Raw genomic sequence first — 15332 nt, 5'->3', positions numbered from 1 at the left:
CTTATTTACGAGTAGTATTCACCTTTTTTATAATGAAATTCCACTGTGGAGGACTTGAGGCTCACGAGGCTAAACTGAAACTACAAATGCACTTTTTTTTAGCAGTAGTTTGAACCCTATTGTACATTAACTACACACGTTTTTGTTGTTTTACGTACGAAGAAACGCCAGGAGCAATAGTGCAATGATTATTTAAGTACAGGGAGACGAGCTGTATCTTTTGTATTACGTTGGATGCAGATGGTATTTTTTTAAAGGCTATTTATTTTACTCAACATTTAAATTCAAAACGACGGTGTTCTTAATACGAGAGCAAGCCACACTTTGTTTATACAGAAAAACAATAACTTCAGGAAATGACTTTTTGATAAACGACACTCTTTGTGACATGCACTACTGTAAATCTAGGAGGTGTACATGTTTTGGTGTCTCTCTGATGTCTCTTGTATAGGTGGGGTGTGTTGTTGTTGTTTAAAGAGCATGTTTTGTTTTTTTTACTTCTTTCTGAAACCTTCATGTGAATATTTGACTGTTGGTGATGATAAATAATGTAATACCCACGTTACTCTGTGTACCGATGCAACTAGAACAGCTGCACTGCAAAAAATGACATCTATATGAGGCAAAATGACTTGAATTCTGAATATTTTTAAAGGTACTGCATGTGACTACTACTACAAGATTACTGCTGCTACTAGTACTTATAATAAATGAACTATTACTAATGTTGCCACTACTGCTACCTACTTAGTACTACTTAAACTACTATGATTCGCTATGACTACTGTTTATGATGCTGCTGCTACTATTACTACCACTACTACTACTACTACTACTACTACTACTACTACTACTACTACTACTACTAATACCACTGCTACTGCTATTACTGCTACTAAGCCAGATGTAAGAAGTTAAATAATAAGGGTCCTAAAACAAAAAATTGAGGTTATTTAGGAAGTATGACCCTTATTATGACTACTGATATTATACTACTGCTATGACTACTACTATGACTACTGCTGCTGCTACTACTATTACTGCTACTACTACTACTACATAAGCCAGATATTAGAAGTTAATGAAGTTATAGTTCCTAAAACAGAAAAAAAAAAAAAAAAAAAAGAAGGAGGTTATTTAGGAGGTATAACCCTTGTTTTGACTATTCTATTACTGCTTTGACTACTACTACTGCTACTACTTACTACTGCTATTACTGCTATTACTGCTACTACTACTTACTACAGCTGTTACTGCTACTACTGCTACTACTACGTAAGACATAAGAAGTTAATATATACAAAAAAGGAGGTTATTTAGGAGGTATGACCTTTATTATGACTACTACTACTGCTACGACTACTATTATGACTACTACTGCTACTACTACTACTACTGCTACTGCTATTACTTTTACTACTATGTAAGCCAAATATAAGAAGAACTGAAAAAATAGGAGGTTTTTTAGGAGTTATGGCCTTTATTATCGCTTCTACTGCTACGACTACTACTATGACTACTACTGCTACTACTACCACCACTACTACTACTACTGCTATTACTACCACTACTGCTACTACTGCTATTACTATTACTACTATGTAAACCAGATGTAAGAAAATAAATAATACAGGTCCTAAAACAGAAAAAAGGAGGTTATTTAGGAGGTATGACCTTTATTATGACTACTACTGGTACGACTACTACTACTACTACTACTACTTCTACCACTGCCACTACTATCACTACTACTACTACTACTACGTAAGCCAGATATAAAAAGTTAAATAATATAGGTCCTAAAACAGAAAAAAATAGGTTATTCAGGAAGTATGACCTTTATTGACTACTACTGCTACGACTGCTACGACTACTATTAGTACCACTGCTACTACTTACTTCTGCTGCTGCTACTGCTATTACTGCTACTAGTACTGGTACTATGTAAGCCAGATACAAGAAGTAAAATAATATAGGTCCTAAAACAGTAAAATAAATGGAGTTTATTTAGGAGGTATGTCCTTTTTTATGACTACTACTGCTACGACTACTACTATGACTGCTACTGCTACTACTACTACCACCACTGCTACTACTTACTACTGCTACTGCTACTGCTATTACTGCCAATAAGAATTTAAATGATAAAGGCCCTAAAACAAAAAAGGAGGTTATTTAAGAGGTATGACCCTTATTATGACTACTATTATGACTACTACTGCTACTGCTACTACTAGTACTACTATTCTGAATTCAGGTCATTCAGAGCCATGTTAGATCACATTTTTGTAGTGTATAAAGTCTTCCAGAGGATAGATGAGGAGAGCGCGAGATGACAATTAAAAGGCAGCTTGTACTCTGCCCCAAAGAGACTTTATGAATTAAACATACAATCTAAAGCGATGTAAATAATGCAGATCTGTGTGACAAGAGCTTTATGAGGCAAACGTATACAGGAATATGGAGACTCTAGTGTTATTTTGGGCCCTATGAATAATTATAAAGGACTGTTAATGGAGAATGTCCTACTGATCATTTGGTTTTATTGAAATGATCTATGTATATTACAGGAACAGCTGATTTTTTTTTCCCCCAAAGAAGACCTAGACTGTTGGAAATAAGTGCAAGCCAAAGATCAGATGCAGATTTCATGATACAATATTAAACCTTATCTGTATACACCCAAAGCATTACCAGTCACAAAGAACATTAGTGACATTAGTACACAAGTATTAGTATTTTAGAACTTCAATATACTTTTAAAGATTCATTTAAGACAAGACAACTTAAAGGGTCCATCTCATGCGAAATCAACTTTTCAGAGTTTTCTGCCTTCTAAGAGTGATGTGTGGGCCTTGTATATGTCACCAAAGTTGTTTTTTGATTGATTCGGCCGATTTTTTACAAATTGCAATGTATTTCTCCCACCCTCCCACGTGACAACAAACTAAAGATGCTGCAACGATGATGCGGCAGATACACCTAGTTTGACGTAGCAGAAAGCGCTTCGCACCCGCCCCCTCCTCCACTCCACATCAGCTGACAATTCCCACATGAACACCTAAACAAAAGTGACAGCATAAGCTCATTGTTCTACGCTGCAGTGTAAATTATATAATAAGTTTATCTACTAGTGTTTATTAATACTTTACCAATCAGTAATGTTCAGCTGATGTGGACGCGGTGCTTGAGCTTCGTGCTCCTCAAAGTCCTGTATCTCCATGATCAATAGTTTAGAAGTTTATTCCTACCACTATCAGGGTGCACGTCTGTCTCCCCCTCCCTCCCTGAGATGGCGGAGGAAGGGTGGCTCACTCAGAGCCTACGTCACATTTGGAGGGCGGAGCCTGTGCTTTCTCAGGACGGGCGGGGGAATGAGCAATAGTCGGGCTTTCATAGTTCCTGGTCTGTGACTGTCTCCAAGAAATCAGTAAGATTTCATAACTATTGTGTAATGGATGTTCCAAAACCCAAATAGTGCTTGTATATGTGCAGAAGATACAATGTGAAAAGAGTTATTTTACATGAGATGGGCCTTTTAAACATATTCTACTAAAACAAAACAAAAAATTTGTAAAAAGAGTCAAAGAGCCTATATTATGATATTTCTGATTTCTGTTATAATGTTGTTTCCTAAACATAAAGTGGAGTCTTGTTTCATTCACACATGTTTAACACACATATCCTCCGGATTTAGACTGTGTTGTCTGTTCCACCTTGTGATGTCATGTGGTAATACAGGAAGTGCTTTTAACCTCCATAAACCTTCACTAGAATCATTTGCATAATGTCAGCCCAGTAACTGCCAATCCCTGCTGAACCAAAGGTAAAAGGTAACTATTGTAACTACCTCTTCATGACATCATGAGTTGGAACAGAGCATTTTGAGCTTGATGGACTAATAATAAACGGTTACTCAGACATGTGTGAACGATACAAAAAGAGAAAAATAAACTCTGGGTGTTTTTTTGATGAAGTAACAACATTCTAACACGACTTTAAGCTCATAAAAGTAAATTTTGCCTTGACCTTTCAATTAAATCCAGTATTTTTGCACATAAATAAACAAAGCTCTCTACTGGCCATGAAGTCTGCGCATACATTTGAACGATTCCATGTTATTTAGAACGTTACTGCATTTTGCATATTAATGTGATGTAATGTAAATGATCAGAGCAGAGAGGAACACGAGAAGAAGATTACAATGAGGCCTAACATAGAACATGGAATACATTTAAAGGTGCTTTATGTAACTGTTATGGAAAAAAAATAGTATGTCTTCACTATAAATAATTAATCCATTTGCGAAGCCCGATGAGTTTTTGGAATACGGACAAAGGTTTATTCTTGTTACAGCAGATATGAACCGGGTCTAGGTCTGTGGTGGCCATAGACCAACAGATTGTCCTCAGTCTCCTCTCTCCAGTTACCACTTCTCTTCATCTCCCTTCCGAGCATCTGACCTCTGAGTATTTATACAGAAATGCTAATTACATACAGTACATATCAAAGCAGAGTGACTTTTGTTTCACAGGCTTGTGCTAACTTACACTACTGTTCAAAAGTTTTAGAACACCACACTTTTTCGAGTTTTTTACTGTTTACTGTCGACCAAAACATATTCTAAATGTTTGATTTGTGAAAGTGTCCACCTTTGGCAGATATAACAGCTGAACACACTTCAGAAATCAAATATTGTTCAGAAAGTTCTTCCCAAGTCTGTTGCAGAAATTTCCATAAATGTGTGGCACTTGTAGGTTGCTTCACTCTTCTGTCCAGTTCATCCCAAACCAGCTCCATGGGGTTTAAGTCTGGACACTGTGCTGCTGGACACTCCACGTTTTCGAGTTCACCATCATCTCCTGAGGTCGTTTTGGCAGAACTTGGACTTGAGTTTTGTATCTTTTATCTTTTTTTTAACCTCTGTCTGTTCGGTTCTTACCTTCGCACCATTTCAAGCTCTTCATTCGACTTGCACGACTTGAATTTCAATAAATAACTGGAAAAATTAGGGCGTTCTAAAACTTTTGACTGGCGAGAGATTGAGGAGAGGCTGTTGGTCTCTGAACAGGACAGACTTAGGCCCTGTCCATATCTGCTGTAACAAGCAGCAACAATAAACTTTTGTCTGTCTTCCAAAAACTCATCGGGCTTCGCAAATAGATAAATAATTTTTCATCAAGAAATACATATTTTTTTCCACAACAGCAGCTTTTTGGTTGGGAGTCAATTGCCTACTTGGTTCTATGGAAATGTCATTGCTCAGCCTGGAATGTTCCACAGTATGACATTAAACATCTCTACCTTACATTTATTCAGTCACACTTATACCTAGAAAAAACAAGCATCCTGATAGTGAGCGGGGTCTCCTCTCCACAGATCCTGACCTGTAACTTGGTCTAGTTTGGTCAATACAATCCCATACTGTGAAACATTCCAGACAAAGCAATAACATCCAAAAATCCACCAGAAAAGTTACACAATGCATCTTTAAATGACAGTATGTTCAGATAAAGTTTGAGTTGCCTTCAAACGTTCGATAGAGAAAACCCACAGTGGCCAACGAGCAAAACGAAACACGATTTTAGCCAAGAAGAAGGATAATTTGCACACTGTACTACTTTCTATCCTTTGTGTTCTTATATTGTGGTTTGTTTTTTTTATAACTCGATGTTATCATGGACCAAAACGGCTGTTCAGGGGGATGTCAACATAAACTTGTGTACATAAATAAGCTATTCTATCTATCTATCTGCTTGCTCCTAACATGCGGTCTCCTATTTCCACCTGTCTGACTCTTATCTGTACAACTTCCTGTAAAACTATCTTTGCAAACTAACACTGACTATGCTTTTGTTTCAAGATCTCCTCCGTGTTTTTCTCAAAATAAACTCTATATGTAACTTTACCCTAACTTCTCTTGTGCTGTTTTTTCGTATCTTTTACTTCTTCTTCTTCATTCCAAAAACCATCGCTCTTCTTGCTTCATGTATTAACTATAAGACAAGGACATGGTTTTTGCAGGGCGTGATTATGAATTCATTGCAGGCACTAGACTATAAATGATGCGTTTGAATATGCATGTAGTACGGAGAGATTAGAATATATTTTGGGACGAGAGAGGATCTGAGAGAAGACGCCGCGCAAAATAACATCCAGTGTATATTAAAACTCTTTCAGAACAATCCGTGTATCATTGGTTCATTCGTTTTTGAAAATAAAACCAAAAATAAGAAAGCAAAAAACAAAACCGATAATGATTTGTTTATTCAGTTTTCGATTTTGTATTTAAATGAATAATGGAAAAAAACGGATAAAGGACGTTTACCCGTTTCCATGATTTAGACGATGCTGGACTGAACCAGGATTAAAATAGAACTAAAACTAAAACAGGATTAAACCAAGTCTAAACCAGAATTGAACCAGTACTAAACCAGGTCTAAACCGGTCTCAGTCCCGGTCTGATCCCGGTTTCCTGATCATCAGACAGTCTACACGGGCCCACCTTTGGGCCAGTCACGACACTCCTGGTTCAGTCCTGGTTTAGTTCTAGTTTAGGAGTGAGACTGGGACCAGACTGGGACTGAGACTGGGACCAGACCAAGACTGAGTCCTGGTTTTTATGTGGCACAAAAGTCCAGTGTTGCAGTTTAAGTCACAGAAACAGGCCGTTATCTGTTTTTTTTTTCCCATTATTCATTTAAACATAAAATCGAAAACTAATCATCCCGAGTTTGCAGCAAACATTTTGTATGTGGAGCGCCATCAAAGCAAAATCCCTCACTCAACCTTGGTTACGAATTTTTAAAAGTCAACGCCAAAGCGAAAGTCACCAGCTGTTCACCAAGAAACACCTTCCACAGCAAAGAGACCAAGACGTGATGTTGCTATAAAACCACAAGAACAAGAAAGTGCAGCTCAGCCTGTTTGTATTTTGTACCTTTCACTTAACAAACGGGATCCAGCTTTGATTGGCTCCACATACAAAATGTTCGCTGCAAACTCGGGATGATTTCTCAGGCAGCCAAAGGTTTCCTTTTTGGTCCTTCACGTGGATCAGTACTGCCCATCGCCTTCACCTTTCACTATTTTTCAATTCCGTTGGGAAGGGAAACAGTTTGAACGGAGGTTTGCAGTCACACACATCTGATTCTCGAGCCGTTTTCTGCTGTTAAGATCCAACAACCACAATTACGATGTCTGAATCCCAAAACTAAAATATGACAATATCACAACCAGAAACAAAAGTGATATGGTTCAAAAGACTAGAAAAGACTTGTCAATAGACGCATCCCACTGGGAAATCATGCTCACTTTTTCAGAAAATCTTTCCCAGTATGCACTGCGCAATGACCGGAAGTACGAAATTCTTGATGCATCTATTGTAAAAGCATCTCTTAAGGTCAAAATTGGATCATTATGTGCTGTCTGCCTCTGATAAATATAAAGCATTTTTATTGACTGCGAACCAGGAATAACTGCTGTGATGACATAACTCTGCTCTGGCCTCTGAAAGTTGTAAAAGAGCTTATAAACTCATCATATTGAATAACGAGGACACTACAAGTCTGTTAAGAAAGTGTGGAATATGTTTGGACCACTGCAAACAGTTTGAAATGAACCACTTCGGTTTTTCACATTTTTTAGACTGTAAAAAATCAGCTCACAATCCTGGAATGTTGGGTCACTTTTCTAATTAGCCTTATCCTGAGCGCTCTCACGGGACACAAAAGGTTCAAATGCTTTTGTAGTGCGCCTAAATTCAAGCGTTACCACGGAAACGACGAGAGGAAAGCCCGTCAAGTTTAAAAACGCAGATCCCCATGGTGACCGGTGTCGTTGTGCCTGCTCCATTCATAAAATCAGACGCTTATTTGCACTCATATAAAAGATGTTTTGACCAGCCGACATCACGACAGTCTTGAATCCTCCTGAGCGGGAGCACAGGTCAGAATTCTGTGGTGGAATTCGGAGTTTAACGGTCAGATTACCAATTTGTTGACCTAGTTTATGGTTCATATGAAACAAAACTGGCACAAAGTTCAACATCTTCTCTGTCTGTATAGATAAACACAAGTGAAGTAGTTTCCAAAAGCTCTCGAAAGTGGTGCTATTATTCAACACCAAAGACCTGATCTATGTCAGTTGAAAGGAGCACGATTCCATTGTGCAAGTGTAAGTGCACCTTTAAATAAATATGCAACTTTGTGGAGAAAAGTCCTAACGAATAATGATATGCTTCAGTATTTGTGGATTATGAGTTTGTATATTTCTTTTCTATAGAGCAGGGGTCTCTAACCTGAAGCTTGGGAGATACTAGTAGCTCTCTACCTCCATCCAAGTAACTCGCAAAGGACAGGGGTGTACTGGGTGTGGTATGCGGGAGTACGCCGTCCACCCACTTTTCCAGAGATATAAAGAAATAACAAATATAAAATAGCTACAACTTAAATGTCAAAATCTGCAGTACTGTCGTGAAATCTGCAGTACTGTCTTATAGTGACATGAGACCAGGACTGAAAGAGGACTAAAACAGGATTAAAATAGGACTAAACCAGAAATAAACTGGGAATAAACCAGGACAAAAACAGGACTAAACCAGGACTAAACCAGGATTAAACCAGGATTAAACCAGGATTAAACCAGGACTAAACCAGGCCTGAACTAGAACTGAACCAGAACTAAACCAGGGGTGTGCAGCCGTCCCCTGATGACACTTTGCGAACAAACTGCTCCACGGGCTCAGGGTTCTCTCTCAGTCTTATGTCCAAGATTAATCCTGGTTTAGTCCTAGTTCGGACATGGTTCAGTTCTAGTTTAGTCCTGGTTTAGACCTGGTTTAGTCCTGGTTTAGACCTGGTTTAGTTATCCTGGTTTAGTCCTGGTGTAGTCCTGGTTTAGTCCTGGTTTAGTCCTGGTTTAGTCCTGGTTTAGTCCTGGTTTGGTCCTGGTTTAGTTCTCGTTCAGTCCTGGTTTAGTCCTGTACCCCTGTGTACCCCCACTTAAAAAATCCCCTCTACACCACTGGCCAAGGGATTTAATGAATTATACATACTGTGCTGATTAACTCAGATTTGCTTAATCAGATGCCTATTTCCATTGTGCCATTATATCATTTAGCTGTATAATTTCTTGCGACCTCTAAAACTGGTAGCTCTTTTGCATTTTTGTTTTGTAAAGGCAGCTCCCCAGAGGAAAAAGGTTGGAGACCCCTGCTACAGAATTATAAAGGCTCCTTCTCTCCATCTGAGATTATCACATCATTAAATTCTACATGCCTGCAACACTAATAGTCACAAAATATATATAGTATATTTTCCGAAGGATGCGCTCACGGACCAGAAGGTGTAGTGTGAGTGCCCTAAATCTTAAGAGCACATTCTTAAAAGTGCTGTACCTGATTTTTGGAAAACAGAACTTTTAAACATTTTGCTGTGGTTCAAAGTTATTCATCACATTCAGAGTTTTTTTTTTATCAGATGCAGACAGTACACAGCAGACTTATTTAACCTCAACAGCTACTTAAACATTATATTTGTACTGGGGCGAGACATAGTTTGCTCAAAAAAAAAATGTCTACAGGTTTTTTTAATATCCACGTTGTTGTTTTGATCACAGGAGATGCCACGTACGTCGATATCTTCAAAGAATTCTCCCACATGGCGTCACACAACCCGGAGAAGCTCAAGCGGAGGAGCGTGCACTTCAGACACTCCTTCAGGTAGTCCAGGAACCACAGGACCAAAGAGAAGAGAAACACTTGGGCTTAGCGTGGAGGATCCTGGCGTTATGTTTTGCACTTGCCATCACAGCCAACCAGGAACACGAGAAAAACAACACTTTGTTCTCTCTGATTTGATTTAAAGGTGCGCTATGGAACTTTTCTGTTGGCGAGTCAGTTGCTTGTCTCCATGGAGATTATTGTTGGTATTCTTTTACACTTTGCCTATTTATTCATGTGCTTTGTCCCAGTTCAAATATACGATTAGATAAATAAATGTTATTGCTTTGCTTAGGATGTTTCACAATATGACATTAAATTTAACAATCTCCATGGAGACGACATCCCAGAGGTACAGGTCAGATCTGTAGTGATACAAACCAGATGGCAGAAAGAATGCATTTTTTTTTTTTTTTTCAATGCATTCTTTGTGGAAAAAATACAAGATAGATCCATAAAAACAGTTCAAACAAACAACTAATTTTACACAGTCCAACATTCTCTTTCTTGTGTCCTTCAAACTGTACATGCAAAAAGGAACATTACAGGTAAGCAACAACATCTCCATGGAGACAAACTGGTGGTGGACCTATTCCCAACAGAAATGTTACACAGTGATTGACATGCCACTTCTTTACTAAACAAATACATGTTTCTGTGACTTAAACTCCATTGAGTGTGTTTACATGAGTTCGAGTATCCCGCTTATGATCGGGTTTTTTGAGTATTCCAGTTGTGTGAGTGTCCATGTACACGCAGTATCCTGGATAAACTAGTATACCAGTTAGGAGAAATTGGGATACTCTCACTGTTTTTTTTTTTTTTTTCCTGAGAGTATCCTGATTTCTCAACACTGGTGCTGTACTGAGCACGTGTGACCTCAAATAACAAAAATGGTAGGAGTAGTTACTTACCAAAACAACAACAAAATATTAATCTAATAGTATAATATTTTATACTAAAGTACTACAAAATAAAGCAGTCTACTGCTTAATACAGCCGCCTTTTAACCCCAGGCTCATTTCTGTGGTGGTTTGTGTGACACTCTGTCATCTTTTTTAACGGTTAAAAACACCTGTTACTGAAGCTGTGACAGAGCTCCACAGTCTTATGTTCTGACTAGAATCTTTGTTTTCTTTTTTGTTGTTAGGAACCTGTTAAAATGCCATAAGTTAACCCTTTAGGCACCAGGGTTTTTTTCCTAAAACGTTTGATTTTGACGTCTTAGTCCTGGTTTAGTCCTGATTTAATCCTGTTTTCATCCTGGTTCAGACCTGGTTCAGTCCTGGTTCAGTCCTGGTTCAGTCCTGGTTCAGTCCTGGTTCAGTCTTGGTTCAGTCTTGGTTTAGTCCTGGTTCAGACCTGGTTTAGACCTTATTTAGCTTGAATGAAATTAGATATCCTATTTGGCAAAATCGTCTGCTTTATTCAGAGTGGCATCTGGTCAACTTAAGTCGACAGTGGCGTCTAGAGGCTTAATAAATTTACTACATGTTTAGCTCCTCACCATAGCAACCACTTTAAATATCCCGGATACTCTGACGGTGCATGTACACAGGGACATGAGTATCCTGGTTTCTCTTGGCGCATGTAAACACCACATCCAGAATACTGTCAGAACTGGGATAAGACTCATAACCAGGATACTTGAGCTCATGAAAACACACTCAATAACAAGTGCAAACTCACTTGATACAATACACAACATGTGAGCATCTGTAGCTGTCTGTTCATTATAATTACATTCATTCATTTGGGGGAATTGCTGGTCTCTTCCTCTTTTAGCCATAGTAAAACATTGTATTTTTGTATTGTTAGGATCTCTCAAAGCACTTGAATGTTTCTTGTTTTTGACCATGTCTCATCTGTGGAAGGATTATCTGTTACATTAAAACTAAAATGCATGCCTCGTTTTCAATATAATATCCTTAACAAATCCATGTTTTTTTCTTTTCTGTGTCTGTATTGACTTTGCTGGCATAGTCTTTCTCTTTGTATTTTATTGTGATTGGCTGTACCACTACGTAATGTTGTGCTTTTTGTTTACATGCTGTAGGAGCACAAATGTAATATATCTCAATGGAGAGATTCTGATAAAGATTTGATCAAATAAACGTTTGCCCGTTTGTCTTATTGGAGTTTTGCAGCACGTCACCGCCATCTTGTGGTCAAAGGAAAAACTCTCACCTGTTTTGTAATTCATCGCTGTAAATTTTTGGGAACTTCACAAATCTACTACTACTACTACTACTACTACTACTACTACTACTACTACTACTACTACTACTATTACTATTACTCCACTCGAGCCAATCTCATCTGGTCACCCTAATCACATGGAGCAAGTAAAAGGAGCTGCAGCAACCTTTCAACAGCAAGGAAGACTATCAGAAGAGAATGTGAAGTGTTCAGAAAAGTGTGAATGAAGTTCTTAGAGCCAAACAAACAGACAAAAAGACGGAGAGCTTTTGGTTGAAGCTGCAGACACAGCAGGACCTCATCTGTAGTACACAGAGAAGGACTCATATCAAAAGGCCTGTGCTGTAGTGTTATACTGATATGGAGAAATGCACTGGAAAAGTACCTATATTTTGAAATACTGGTAGGAATTTAACCAGTACCAATACAAATTTTATATGGCTGCTGATGGTAGTTTAATACAATCTTGAAATTGCCACAGTCATTTAAAAACAAAAAACAAAACAAAAAACTATTACCTACATGCTTCATATCATCTGATTTTACTTGACATGTATAGGACACATTTGGCCTTTCTTTAACATTGACAATGCAGATTTTCAGATAACAATCAAACTTAACTTTAATATTTTTCACTTTGCAACTTTTTCTTCCAAACATGCTTTACACCTTCTGCTTAAAAACATACTATGTCAATCATTTTGTCTTTTCAATCACAATTCACATAAAATTAAATTGCATAGCTCCAGGTCTGCTTTCTGTTATAGCATATGATACGATTCAGTTAATCTTACTTTAAAAATGCTTTAATATTGAAAAACACACTTTACATTATAAATAAAAAATATATATTAAATTATGAAAATGTTTTTCAAATATTTTAAGTATACAGATTCATCCAGTTCTTTAAAGGTGTTCTGTGTGACACTGGCTTATTTGTCCTTGTTGTTGTGGGGCACATTGATCACACACGTCACACAGGCAGGATGTGAAAAAACTTCAGTCTTGTGGCAAGTTTTACACCTAATTAAAGAAAATGATTATTTGATTATGGGTACAATTTATAAATGCAAGTGTAAAATGTATATTCAGTGTAGCAGTACTAACTCATCAGTATGTGTATTATGATCCAGTACATACTTTAACAATGGCATCGTGTAAATCCTTTTCCAGACAGCACATAGATGCACATTTTAGATTTACCCCTCGTGGTGGAGCTGGTGATGCACTGTACAAACTGTGGGTCGTCCTTTATTTGCCTGTATACTTGTGTTGCATTTGAGTCCAATTTACCTGCGTGATAACTACTACTACTGCTGCTGCTACTACTGCGACTACTAATACTTGTTACTACTACTACTAAAACAAAGGCTACAAAATCTTAATACATTTTAAAGTAGCTTGTGCTTTATGAAAAAGACTGACTTTAGTAGTTTGAGAAAACATCTGATATTCATCTGACCACTAGAATCACAATTACATTTAATAATAAAGAAAATATACAGGAATATTGTGAGTGAGTTTATAATGCAAAAAAAAACAAAAAAACTTTGACCTGTGTCGTTTGGTGAGGGGATAAATATCTTAGAAATATGAATGAATGGAAATGTGCTCTAATTAATACTCAGTCCTCATACATATACTGTACTAAATCAGATTTATTGGTTGATTTGTATGAATTTGGTAATAAAAGCCAAAACATAATCCTATTTTTGTTTCGTTACTAAACTTATTGAGCTTTATCTTAAACTTAATTGTCCTTTAAAGGGTCAGTATTTCACTTTTTTCAATGTTATAATGTTGTTTCCTCATCAAAAACATGCAGGCTGTTGTGTTTTGTTTCATTCACTCATGTTTAACACAAAACTGCTCTACTAAACAAAAGTGTCTGTTAACTTGAAAACTAACCCTTCATGACATCACAAGGTGGAAGAGAGTATTTTGATCTTTGGAGATGAACAGACAGACTAAATAAAAAGATCTACTCAAACGTGTGAATGAAACAAAACACAACTCCAGATGTTTTTGAGGAAGTAAAACATTCCAACTAAGTGACCGGCTAGGGTGACCAGATTTTTAGGATGTTTGGTATAAATAAAATTGTAAAATAGTTTATTGTGGATTCTCACAGCAATTATGATCTGAGGAGCTGCTGTCACTGCATTTTTATTTATTTATTTATTTTTGCTTTATGGTCATTAGCAAATATAGTTCTCTGTATTTTTCCTAAACAACTGACAATTTATGCTCCTCTTTACTGTTAGCAGAGATCTGATTAGTCAAAAATGGTGATAGTCCTGGTTTAGACCTGATGTAGTCCTGGTTTAAGATCAGTTTAGTCCTGGTTTAGACCTGATGTAGACCTGGTTTAGACTCAGTTTAGTCCTGGTTTAGACCTGATGTAGTCCTGGTTTAGACCTGATGTAGTCCTGGTTTAGACCTGATGTAGTCCTGGTTTAGACCTGATTTAGACCTGGTTTAGACCTCCTGTGTTAGTCCTGGTTTAGACTCAGTTTAGTCCTGGTTTAGACCTGATGTAGTCCTGGTTTAGACCTGATGTAGTCCTGGTTTAGTCCTGGTTTACTGTTTAGTCTGGTTTAGACCTGACGTAGTCCTGGTTTAGACCTGACGTAGTCCTGGTTTAGACCTGACGTAGTCCTGGTTTAGACCTGTTGTAGACCTGGTTTAGACTCATTTAGTCCTGGTTTAGATCTGACTAGTCCTGGTTTAGACCTGACAAGTCCTGTTTAGACCTGTTAGACCTGGTTAGACCTGAGACCTGTAGTCCTGGTTTAGACCTGATGTTTCCTGGTTTAGACCTGACGTAGTCCTGGTTTAGACCTGATGTAGTCCTGGTTTAGACCTGATGTAGTCCTGGTTTAGACTCAGCTTAGTCCTGGTTTAGACCTGATTAGACCTGGTTTAGACCTAGTCCTGGTTTAGACCTGACGTAGTCCTGGTTTAGACCTGTTTAGACCTGACGTAGTCCTGGTTTAGACCTGATGTAGTCCTGGTTTAGACCTGATGTAGTCCTGGTTTAGACTCAGTTTAGTCCTGGTTTAGACCTGATGTAGTCCTGGTTTAGACTCAGTTTAGTCCTGGTTTAGACCTGATGTAGTCCTGGTTTACACCTGATGTTGTCCTGGTTTAAGGTCAGTTTAGTCCTGGTTTAGATCAAACAGGTCAAAAATGGGGACACCTGGGACATTTCTTGTATAAAACTGGGACAAATCTGCTGGGACAGGGGACACACGGCTCAAAACTTGGACTGTCCCGGGTAAACAGGGACGTCTGGTCACTCTACTTACACCTCAAGTCCATTTTGATTGATGTAGGACCTTTAAACTATTAGAAATCACCTACATTCTTAAAATAGGACAGGTTTTATTTGGATTTCACACTCGTGTCCGTT

At 37.9% G+C, this 15332-nt stretch overlaps 1 protein-coding gene across 1 annotated transcript in view; it reads left to right on the top strand.

Annotated features, from left to right (window-relative positions):
- The window catches only part of acap3a (ArfGAP with coiled-coil, ankyrin repeat and PH domains 3a), a 177660-nt gene extending 167240 nt beyond the window's left edge, over positions 1 to 10420 (top strand). The window contains 1 exon segment of the mRNA XM_020922243.2: positions 9619 to 10420. Within this exon segment, the coding sequence (XP_020777902.2) occupies positions 9619 to 9725 (107 nt within the window). The 3' untranslated portion in view covers positions 9726 to 10420.
- Positions 10421 to 15332: the final 4912 nt, after the last annotated feature.

The sequence above is a fragment of the Boleophthalmus pectinirostris genome, unplaced genomic scaffold, assembly GCF_026225935.1.
Source record: "Boleophthalmus pectinirostris isolate CB_2022bp ecotype Guang Dong unplaced genomic scaffold, ASM2622593v1 HiC_scaffold_8, whole genome shotgun sequence".
In the NCBI taxonomy this organism is placed as follows: Eukaryota; Metazoa; Chordata; class Actinopteri; order Gobiiformes; family Gobiidae; genus Boleophthalmus; species Boleophthalmus pectinirostris.
Note: the sequence above shows the minus strand (reverse complement) of the source record. Positions and strands in the feature narration are given on the sequence as shown.